General features: G+C 37.8%; 1 protein-coding gene across 10 annotated transcripts in view; it reads left to right on the forward strand.

Moving 5' to 3' along the window:
- MAK (male germ cell associated kinase) overlaps positions 1-11,107 on the forward strand; it is a 30,691-nt gene extending 19,584 nt beyond the window's left edge. For 6 of the 10 annotated variants that reach the window (XM_064705287.1, XM_064705288.1, XM_064705289.1 and 3 more), the window contains exons 11-15: positions 341-471; positions 2,407-2,538; positions 4,402-4,476; positions 6,006-6,134; positions 8,846-11,107. In XM_064705287.1, coding sequence (XP_064561357.1) covers positions 341-471; positions 2,407-2,538; positions 4,402-4,476; positions 6,006-6,134; positions 8,846-9,000 — 622 coding nt within the window. In that variant the 3' untranslated portion in view covers positions 9,001-11,107. Of the gene's footprint in view, positions 1-340; positions 472-2,406; positions 2,539-3,021; positions 3,475-4,401; positions 4,477-6,005; positions 6,135-6,543; positions 7,843-8,845 lie in introns of those variants that run through there. The other 4 variants (XM_064705295.1, XM_064705294.1, XM_064705293.1 and 1 more) reach the window with 4 other exon arrangements.
- The last annotated feature ends 1,079 nt before the right edge of the window (positions 11,108-12,186 follow it).

Consider the following 12,186-nt stretch of genomic DNA (forward strand, 5'->3'; position numbering starts at 1 on the left):
GTTTTCAGGCACTATATGGTTCAGGTATTTGTTGTGTACTTAAGAAATTGTTTTACTAAAATTTGACATACTAACATTACTTCCATTGTCAGTTGAATGGTACTATGTTCTGCCATTTGGGCACATTTGCTTTTATTCCATAGTGTTGGATACATTTCTTTCTTCAAATCTCAGGTCAGGCTCTTGTGAGGTGTTAGGTCTGACTGTTACCTTGTGGAAGCATACTCTACTGAGAAAAGTAGGATAAGCAAAGAGCACTGTATTCTTCAGGCTAAGGTCAGCTTGTGGTATTCTGATCTGGAGTTGTTGGTCACATGGTTTGAAAATTTTGATTTTTCAGTGTGCCAGAACCAAAAGCTTCACACTGTGTCCAGCCAGGAGGGGAAAACAAGATTCTGATGAGAAATGATTCTGAGAGATCAAATACATCAGCTAAAGATTATTATATAAGCCAATCAAGATATCTGCCTGGTAAGGTTAAAAGTCAATACATATGGAAAATACAAGCTGTGCACAATCTACATACAATACATTTAAGCTTTAGATTTCTTACTGGATAATTTTGTCTTAACCAAACTAAATTTTCATGTTTTGGACTCAATGGCTTTCCCAGAAGATATCACAATTGATGCAGCAGTTCCTGGCTATGAAAACATGGCAGGACCTCAACACTGCTTGTACACTATAAAAGTTCACAGGCCCTCTTATGACCTGTAACATAAAAAATCCTCAGTAATATAAATCCAACATCTCTTGGGTTACTAGGAATATATCCCGATTAATCTATGAGAAGGTGTATGTGAGGACTAAAGAAACTACATACATGTTTTTCATCAGGACTGTAGTGATAGGGCTAGGAGTAATCGATTCAAATGGAAAGAGGGGAAATGTAGAAAAGATATACAAAAGAAATTCTTTACTGTGAGGGTCATGAGGCACTGGACAGATTGTCCAGAGGACCTGTGGATGCCCCATCCCTGGCAGTGTTCAAGGCCAGATTTGATGGAACATTGAGCAACCTGGTCTAGTGGAAGGAGTCCCTGCCCGTGGCAGGGCAATTGGAACCGGATGATTTTTAAGGTCCCTTCCAACCCAAACCATTTTATGATTTTATATAGCGCATATTTACCAATTTTGCATTGTCAGGATGTTTGGGGTTTTCTGAACATACAAGTTTTGATAAACACAGTCCCCTTCCTTGTACAAAGTGTTTAGAAATATCCATCTACTGGCACTGGTAGGAATTCATACACTCACTTCCTTTCTCAAGGCAGTCATCTTTCTTTAGAAATAGATACCTTAGTCTAAATCTGGGTGATTTTTTTCAGGAAAATAACATTATTTAATTACTGGGAATGAGAATGAAAAGGAGAAAGCAAAGTGAATGTTTCCTTTAGTTAGTATTCTGAATATATTCTATAATCAAATTATTTTCTTGGTGTCTCAGTATCTTTTGTTACTGTGGTGGTTTGTACAATAACAGTAATCATACTATGACTTCTGTAATCCACATTTGAGAATTTAGGTGCCTCACAGAGGAATTCCTCATTGTCAGGCAAGTTGTTTTGATAGAACATATGATTAATTTGTCAGGAGCTCATTAGGGCAGTGATGACTTCAATTCTAGAATGTTAAATAGGATGCTCAGAGAATTAACAGTTTAAGTCCAAAAGAAAAATATAAAGAGTGAGGAACTTCTGTATCTAAAGGTAACACAAATAAAAAACTCATTTGTATTTTTTATGTTTTATTAAACACAATTCTAATGTCTCCATGGTTTTCAATGAGAGAGGCATAGATATAAAAAATAATTCATTTCAACATTTAAGGGAATAATAGGTCCAAGGAACATTGTTATTATTTATCCATATTACTTTAGTTCTGCAACCAGTAGATCTGGGAGCTGCTTTCATGCGTTCTAATCCTACTAACTGTTGTAATGCTTGTAACATGCTGAAGTCACAAGAACCTTTGTCCTACTTTTTAACTTAACCCTTGAAGAAATAGTTTATTTTCAGCCTTGGGAACCCAAATTTTGGATAGGTATTTTTAATTTGTGTGTTCCTTTTTTTGACAAACAGAAGTATCAATTATGAGATTATGGTTTTATAGAAACCAAGTAGCTATACTGAAAAGTCTTGTAAATGTTCTCTTGAAAGTATGAAGAGAATTGTTCTTAAATTAGTGTCACTGGTTTTCATGGTTCAGTTTAAAAATCTAATCAATGGACATGATTAATTTACATTAATGGTGTTTTGCATTATAAGAGAAATGGTTCAGTGTTGGTTTTCTGTTTTAGAAATATCATTTATTGGCTGAATTAAGTTTGAAAATTGGCATTTATAACATTTTGGTATAAAACATATATAAAATTTGGTATTAAAACATTTTCATTTGTTTTCTAAGGTGTAAACCCAAAGAATGTCTCTTTAGCAGCAGTCAATAAAGAAGGATCACATGGAACCTGGAACAACCAATTGTTTGCTAAATCACTAGGAAATGTTGGGGGAGGAGTGACTTACAGCAGAAATACTACAGGTAAAAGTGTAATTGAAAATGGTCACATTATATCTCCTCAGACTTTGATTTACTTTAGTTAAGATCATCTGGTTTAACTTCTGCAGTTAAGCTTAGGTTCTAGACTCTGTTTTTCTCTTGTTTTAGTGAAAGACTCTTAAAAAAACCCAACTTTTTCTTTTGTGATATGATGTATTTTGCTTTCAGAACATTAAGAAGGTACAGACCAGCTCTGTATATTTGTAAAGTTCTGTCAAGATAAATTTTGTATATAATCCACTGAGACCATTATTTTACTGTATTTAAGCAAGTAGTTTGGCCTCATTACTGCCTGCTCCCTATGCTGTGGAACACTATCAAACAGCAGTCTCACCCATGAAAACGTAACAGTGGGTGGTGTGCTCATGTAATAAAAGTGCTGCCTGATATTTTAGACATGTCTTTTATCAATTTACTAGCCTTGTCCTAAATCCTTTGCTGCAAGAAAAGTCCCCTTATTTCCAGGAAGGAACTTCCAGTGAGACTATGTTTTGTGAAGAGCACTATTATCAGCATTCTACAGAGTGAAGTCCAACACTAGTAAACACTTTATCTAAGATTTCACTGAGGAAAGCATCAGAATCTGGACTGAAATGTGTCTTCTCACCCCCAAGCCCTATAACTCAGGTACTCTGTCCCTGTTATGGGAGGTTACCTGGTTAACAACTCTGCAGCCATTGTCCAGCTAGCACGAGTCACTCTCCAAATACTTCAGTGCCAATAAACCACCCATCTTCACATGCTTGTTCAGCAAGAACTTGAGAAGGTTTGTTTACATGCAGATGCTGATTTTTAATAGAACTTTGATAGCCATTCTGCAGTGTCAACAAACCTCATTTTCCCCTCTGAAAGTCAGGCAAGCTGAAGTTTTTCATTTGAATTAATGTGCAAAATTTTAGAAAGTGGAGAAACAACAGCACCTACCAGAGTTTATTATGAAATAGAAGAGGTTTTTTGTATCATCTTGTATAAATTTTTTGTTTTCTGAAATAGAGTATCCATGTGCCTCAGAAGTAAATTATTTATAAATAATCTGGCAAGGGAATCAGGCACAGAAAAGCAAATAGCTGCTTCCAAAAGTTTTCATCAATTGGCTAGACATCCACCTACTGAACTGCAGTGAAGATACAATTGGAATGAATGCTAATGGTAGAAATCCTGCCTTTGTCTTACTACCAAGAATTTAAAGAAATAAAGCACTAAAACTGATTATTTTTTGTTTGAAAATACTTGGTATTTCTATCAATATCTTGAATTGCATGTGATGTTTCAAATACTGGGGAGACAGCAACATTTAAGACACACATGAAACACATGGAACCAGAATAGCTGGATCACAGGAATACAATACATGTAAACTATATCTTTTCTCTTTTCACATTGACAGTCTGAAAGTTGATACTGCTGTTTAAGTAACTATGTATAGTTTATTTAAATGGGCTTTTTTTTTCATCAGCCCCAACATGGCTCTAAGGCAAAATAAGATAGGAGCAAATAATTACAAATGCTTTATTTATGAAGGATTGTAAATTTATGATCAGTCAACTTTGAAGATATGACCAAGTCCTTAAAATTGTATATAGAATGTAATTGCATTGTTGGAGAATCATATTATTAGTCCATAATTAGAATGGGCCTTCTAAAGTTACCTCTTCGACTAACCTCTTCCTTTCTGCTCAAGAAAACAAGGATAAGACATTTTAGTTACTAATGTGTCAGATATTTATTCTTGCTTGCTTTTTTCCTTCCTCATTTCTTTTACATGACCTAAATTGGTTCTTCATACCCTTCTTCTGAAGTTCTGTCTTTCCATCTTTTTCTTCCTTTAATTTTCCTTGTCTACAGATGAGAACTTAATTATACCTATTGAAAAGCTATCATGCAAAGAAAGGTTGAATGAAAAATTAGAAGATCCAAAAGGTAAATTGTAGCAATTATAGCCTGGTTCTTTGTACATTTCCTATTTATGTTTTACAGTTTCTTGTAAAAAAAATTGCACTTATAACACAGGTTCCTGATGATTGTATCCTGCCATTTTTAGTTGCAATCTCTTTTGTCAAACTTTGCTTTCTTCATCATGGCAGTGGTTTTGCATGGGAGGCATTTATAGAAGTGATGTAAAAGCTTCTTTTGGATTCTTGGAACTTACTGTGCTTTAAAAGACAGAGAATATTTTATTACCCTAATCATAACCCACAGCAGGTCACTGGATAATGGTGAGGAAATTATCCTAATGCAGAACATGCTTGTCCCTGACAGCACTCAGGACTTGCACCTTTTCCTGCATTTGGGTTCTCCGCTTGTTACACTGATCTTACAGTGCTGTGCTTGCACAGGTTTTGGTGGAGTTACCTTTGAGTAAAAGGGAGGAAACTCAATATTCCAGGCTGCCTAGTTTGTGCCTTATAGTTCCACTGCTCTGAAATCACAGAGGTCTGGGAGTGTTTGTGTGAAGAGGAACATTATGGGATTGCCCAAAGGCCAAAGATTTAGGAGACAGAAAAACAGGCAAAGCAGAAGCTGTATTTTACTGTAACTACTGTTGAAGCTGTGATGAATATGCTCACACATGATAAAGGTCAAAATAAACTTAATACTACTGAACACAGAACCTTACCACTAGAGAAAAAGCATTTCTCTCTGGACATTATGCCAGCACAGTCTTAACATTGTCCCAAGTGATAACAGACGTGGAGATGGTAAGGGATTTTCTTGGAGCAGGGAGTAAGTATTGTAACAGACCGCTGTTCCGGTGGACACTAATTTCAGAACTAATTTTGCGTGTACATGCACAATGCTTCCTAGCTTTCAAATGAGGATGGTAATGTCAGCCTGCCCAGGGTAGTGCTGGTTTAAAGAAAGACATGGACCAAAACTAGGCACAAACAGAATTATAACCAGGGTTAAAGAGAGAGGATCATTTGCTCTGACTTGTATAGCAGGCCTTTAACTGTGGGAACTGTCAAAGTCAACTTCAAGTGGTGCACCACTTTGCACCAGAGATGTTGGATTCCATTATTTTCAATAGATTTAGGCCAAACATGTTGACCACAAGACTAATACTGAGCACTAGTTAAATCAGCTTCTGGTAAAGTAAGTAGATGTAAACAAAAGGTAAAATCCTACATTTCTCTTCAACTTAGTGAAAACCTTTCTATGTGGTCTTAAATTTGGTGGAAGAACTAAGGAATTGCTCATCCTGCTGTTTGTCTTTATTCCTGCTGAATTTCTGTCTGCTAGTGCTGAAAAGGGTCCAACTATACAAAAAGCAAAGAATAAATTCAATGCAAGAATGTTTGTTTTTCAAGAGATGAGCACTAGGGAGTTTTTAAAGAACACACATACTTGGCACTCTTGTAGTACTGCAAATATAATATGAAGTGAGTATAAAAAGTAGGCAGAGTTTTCTGAAAGCAGCTGAAAATTCTAAAATTCTGCAATGTCAACAGGAAACCCTGGCTTTGTAAGTAGTGGTGCTTACAACCCATTGGGACTACACACCTCTTCCTTCCATAAAAAAGAAGTTGGATCAGCTGGACAACGGATACAGCTAGCACCTCTTGGTGCACCTGTATCGGGTAAGAAATATTCTTTTACTGCTCATATCCAAGACAAAGAGAAATGTTAATTTTCTCTGCTTTCTAAGGGATTTATTAGCTCTTGGTTTTCCTCAAGTTTTGTAAATAAAATTGTGGGGCATCAGTTCTTAATACAAGTGAACTGCATGTAGGTGCCTAGAGCCTGTCCTGATAGAGAAACTACTGCTACTAATATTTGTTACATAAAAGAGAAAATAATTACAAAAGGTGCAAAAAAGATTTGGACCATTTGTTAAACTACTGTTCATTAGTGTTGATGGGCTAAGCAGAATTGTAAAAACATGTAACTCCACAACTCTGTAGTAAAGGGTCATGTTTTTAACATTCATTTGTTAAAAACAATGTGAAATCTCTTCTGAATGTAACTGTTACCTTGGATCCTCTGCAGCATTGGTGACATTCTGAGCACCTTCTTCATTGTCATGTTTCTGATGCAGAGAAGATGAACAGCAGTGCTCAGGATGCAGGAGAAAGTTTGTGAGTGAAGATTGGAGCTGTTGTCCACACCCAGCAGCCCACTTCTCTGGTTACTTCAGAGGAAATAGCAAGGCCCTAAACCAATGGTGAATTGTTTAACCAAAGGGTCCATGGCAGACCAATCTCACAAGTTCTGCTTAATAATGTTGTCTTTTTGCTGACATGCTCCTTTGAGTTACCTCTTCTCCTTAAGAACTTGCAAGTGGCTTCAGAGAACTGGAGCAGGAGGGAAGGAAGGAGATGGCACACACACACACATACATACATATATAGATATATATAAAATATGCTTAGATGTATGCATATTCTGTGTCCGACTTGATCAGAAACCCACCCAGAAAGGCTGGAGCTGCACTTCATTATCTTATTGATTCACTACTGAAACAAAACTGCGAGAGTTGATTTGTCACAATGCATGGATCAGGAAGTTCACAGGAGGACAAAATCTGCAATTCTCTCTAGACTGCTGTGAATAGTGAAAAAAAAATCACTTGTGATGTGCCACAGGAAATAAAATTTATTGTTATCTGTATTTAGAAATGGAGTATGTGTAGTAGAAGTCAGAAAGGCTGGCAGATGGAGGTCAATTAAGATACTCTTCTGTGTCCTGGAGAAGAACAAGAATCCTATCACTTAAACCACTCATATTTAGCTTAAAATCTTCAGAGTTATATGGGAATAGAGATAAGGACAAAGCAAATGGCAGGTTTAATCTCCTCGATGTCAGTATTTGAACATTAACATTTTTGGTGACCCCTTGCTTTATATTATCCAAAATGTACTAAGTTATGCTCTCAATTGTTTTCTGCTCTTTTAATTTTTCTGCTATTTTATTATGCCATAATTTAATGTAATATACAAGATCCATTTTTTCTGAGGAAAATACCAGGAAAAGCGGCCTTTATTGCCAAGATAGTATAGACTGGAATCATACTTGCTGATGAAAGATAGGGAATGCCAGCCTACAATAAAAAGAAAGAGTTTTCAGAGGTGGAGACGTGACCCCAGATTTAAGGTCCTTGATGTTCCTGCTTTTTAAATGTCTTGATCCTCACCTGTTCCTTAACAGGTTCAATCCACTGGTGTTAAAATGCTACCAAAACCAGGTGGTTTTCTCTAAAAAACAGAAGGATACCTAGGCACCAAAACCCCTATCAATTTAAATGTTAAATTTCATTTTAAAGAGTATCAGTACACAGTAAGATTAAAGTACAAAAGTAGGAATGGAAGAGGCAGAAACTACCTTAGGAATGCCTAGGAAACAAGGGTAAGGCATAGCAGGAGTCTGAATAAAAGGTGTCCTGGCTGGATGATTTTAAAGACTTAGGAAAATGGTTGAATTGGTCATGAACATAAAGAAATGTCAGCCCCTGCAGCAGAGCAATTATTTTAATCACATGAAACTTAAGGAAGTAGCCACTACCTGCAGTGTCAGAGGGGGAAATGTGAATAGGAAGGTCAGGAATACAGCACTGTGCTACTGCTAGTGCCTGAGATCAGGTGGGTGTAATTATTAAGAGAGAAAAAAGGCCTTCAAACTTGGAATAAATTCTATTAAATCAATAGAGAAATGGGGCAAAGAAGACTTGCCCCCAAGTACACCAGGAGTTCTGAGCTAAGCAGGAGGGGAATAAAAGGCATAAAATCTCAAAAGGAACAAGAGGGTCTCTGAGAGGTGTTCTTCAGGCCAAGCTGTTTCAATCTTACTCAGTTTATCAATATTATAATGACATGCTTTTTTAAATATTTGAGATAGAACACTTTCATACTGTAGCAGTTTTGTAATAGGAGATACAGAGTTGCAGGCATTTGCATCAGTTTTTCCACTGAATTTCGTTCTCAGTGCTTTCTCGGAGGATTACTGCAAAACCACTATTCAGTAGGTGAGAATAATACACACAAACTATTGGAAAAATAATATTTTCTGAAAACAAGCACAGACAGCATGGTCTTAGGCACGTGGTGTGATTCTTGGGGTTGTCCTGTGTTGGGCCAGGAGCTGGACTCTGTAATCCTAGTGGGTCCCTTCCAACTCAGGATGTTTTATGACCTATAGGAGACCAAAGCATCCTGTTACATCAGCATCATTGAGGACCATAAGTCCTCTGTAAGCACTCATTCTTTTCTCTGTAGAGGAGTAAAATAGTTGTAATTAATTCTGAGTTCTTATTCCTTTTTAGTCATAATTAATTCTGAGTTCTTATTCCTTTCAGATTATTCCTGGAAAAACAAAGCTGCTCGTCCTCCATTACCAGGTCCTGCTTTCAATGCAGCAGCAAAAAACATGAGTATGTTCACTCGCCCCCCAACAATTCAGCGAGTACACGGGAGAACAGACTGGGTGGCCAAATATGGAGGAAACAGATAGAAAATACCATCCTGTGTGGATATTACATGCTCTGTGAGAACCTGAAAAGCCTATTTGCTCCAGCTTTTCCTAAGACTATGCAACAGTAAAGAAGAAAAAAAGACCTTGTGTTCTATTATTTGTATAGCACATATAACACCATGTAAAATACTGGCTGTAAAGTAGGATGCAGTGAAGTATTGTACAACACATATTGCCAAAACTGAGATGTAGATTTCACCCAATGTTTTCTATAGATAGATCTCCAGTTCTCATACTCTTTGCAACAGCTTGGGTTAGGGTTGTTCATCCAGTGCAACATCTGCTGCTGGGATATGCTTGAAGCACGCAGAAGGGCTGAAGCAGAGCAGCACCAGGCTTCCAGGTGTTAGGCTGGGTCCTTAGCAGGAAGACAAGAGTGAAAGCACAAATCTGGCTTTGTGAAGAGCATCAGCATCCTGCAAGGATTTCAGAACTCACTTGTAACTAAGAGTTACTCAGGGTCTGTAAGGTACAAATATTCATGTAGCAATGAGAACTGAAACCCTTGTAATAGGACATAGGCAATCCACTGATAGATATTACACAAGGAAGGTCTAGAAATCTGGCTGATAGAGGGCTGTTGAATGATACAGCAATATTGGAAAATAGCTAAACAAGTACTGAATACCACTTACCAAGCTGTGAAGTGAAGCCTAACGATCAGATTCTACTGTTTTAATTAACTTGTTGGCATTTTTGGTCAAAGTTCTGTAGAGATTTATCTCTGTCCTGGCAAGGGCATTTCACAGTGACCTTTCAAGAGCCTAAATTACTGCAGTCAGTCATATTAAGGGTGAATTAGCCAAAATGCCTAAACTATCACTAAACTCATGTTCCTACATTCTTTATTGGGTGACCAGACTAAACTACAGAGTTTAAATAGGCTACATGAGGAAGACTATTGGTCTGTTCTTCAAGGACACTGGTTTCTGTTTTAGATCTTAAAGGCCAATTTAGGTACCTGAAAACACACACAAAACTTTAATAATTCAGTATGTTAGTGTTTATATGCACATTCAGTACTTTCCCCAGCTTTTATGCTAACTTTTATAATAATATTGCCCAAAGGACTTTGCAATGTACAGTGAATTTTTTATTAGGATGTTGAGCTGGGCTACTTCTGTTAACAATTCCATTTAGAATAAATGCTTTAGAGTTTATAGTAACATTAAACTTGCCCTTTTAAAGTAAAAAGTGAGTATGCTCTTTAAAGATGTGTAAAGTTGTTAATGATGACTTCAAGCATTTTAAAAAAAATTAATTTATTTGTATGGCTTTTATAAATGAATATTAAAATTTAAACTCCTTTTGTTGACCCAGTGTGTCATAATATATGGGTTATATTAACTTCCTGGAAAGCAATTTAATCTAAAACAATTGTACCAAAAAGTCAAATATTTTGTTAGGAAAATTGCACCCAGAGAAAATGCCCCTTTTTTTTGATGCTGTCAAAGCTCTGTGAGGATAGGGCTGTCTGGTTAGTAATGCACTAGCGAGTTTAATTCAATTGCCACTGGTCTAGGACTAAGTATTTGCCATTCCCTTAGCACTAAGGATGTCCCTATGCTACTTACATGCATCTTAATGTAACTGTAGAACATATCTATAACTTGCTATGGCAATGAAGGACATCCTCAGACAATTGGTAACAGCCATAAGAGCTGTGATTTTATAATTAAAAAACAAAATTAATCACTCTCATGCAAGATGCCAGTGACAGTTGAAATCAGCCTGGTCAAGGAATTAACTAATAATGTGCCAATAGCTCACGTGTCTGTGAGTCAGTCACCTTAGAGCACAAAAATAAACAGCTAAATGGCACTAAATGTGGTTAGAAGAAACATGCTGTCCTTGTCACATGGTAATGAACCTTGAAAGGGCTTTGACATAACCAGATCAGTCTTTACATGTCCACAAGCAAAGCATGACAAGTGTTGAATAATTCTTGTTGCAAGCAGCAAGAAAAGGCTAACAGGCTTTGTACAGTCATTTAACTCTGATCCATTGATACACATTGGACTGCTAGTGCATAAATGCTTAAAAAAAATTATTATATGCTAATAAATTTTCAAAGGGGTAAAAAGTATGTAAGGCTAAACTTTTTCTCTTGTCCCTTTGCCTGTATTAATGCTGTTTATCCTGAGCATGAGCATTCTACCACAAGTTCTAAAGGACTTCTACCAGCAGTTCTCAATTCAACCTATTGCCATCCAAAGCTCAGGAAACAGCAGCAAGGGTTCACACTTTGACCTAGAGTAAAAAAGCTTACCAACACACATACCTGTCCAGTTTTCTGCTTTTTATTGTCTTTATTCTGGTAAAGACAACTGCAATTCAAATTCACAAGTTACCTGGCTTGAGACCAGCATTATACAATTACAAAATTGCTGGGTCATGGCTGTTCTCCGTTTATTGCAGGAGATGCATTTATGTTTGCATCCTACTCCTACAGAAGAAAACTGCTTCAGTAGAAATATGAGGAGGCAAAAAAAAACTCCCCATAAAGCAGTTTAAGAAGTGTCTTAAATGCTAATGTCTGGCTTATTAACTTTTGCAAATTAGAACAAAGATGTGGGGACACCTGCCTACCAGTGCTGGGTCCTGGGCTGGAATTAGGCATTTAAAAGGGTGACATGGTAACAAACCATCTGCTGTCCTGCACACCCCTTATTTCCATGCAAGGAGGTAGGAGAAGAAAGTAAATGCAGGTGAACACCTGAAGCTGAACTCTGCAGGGTGATGAATAAGGGCTCTGAGGAGATGCTCTGATCTGTCTGTGCTCAAGCCAGCTCTGACCCAGGCTGTCTGGCCTGGGACCAGGCTGCTGAGACACTTGCTGGAGCGGCACCCCTTCCTGGCCACGTCCCTGCAGATCTGGAACCCAGTCTGACTGACGTGACTCCTGGCTTGATCTCAGCCCTGCCTCATCCCTGTGACTTGCCTGGCAAGCCACCTCCCTGCTGGCAGAGCCTGGCTGTGGCCACTGGCCCAGCCCTGCGGCTCCTGCTCACGCAGCACAGGGTCACTGCCCTGCCTGTTCTGCTGTGACAAGGGACGAGGGAAGGAAAACCACAGGATGTGACCCTCCTGCCAGCCATGGTACTACCCTGATACTCAGAGAACTCTGAGCAACCCCAGAGTCTCACCAATCTAATGCAACAGCCC

Source organism: Zonotrichia leucophrys, chromosome 2 (assembly GCF_028769735.1).
Source record: "Zonotrichia leucophrys gambelii isolate GWCS_2022_RI chromosome 2, RI_Zleu_2.0, whole genome shotgun sequence".
Classification (NCBI taxonomy): Eukaryota; Metazoa; Chordata; class Aves; order Passeriformes; family Passerellidae; genus Zonotrichia; species Zonotrichia leucophrys.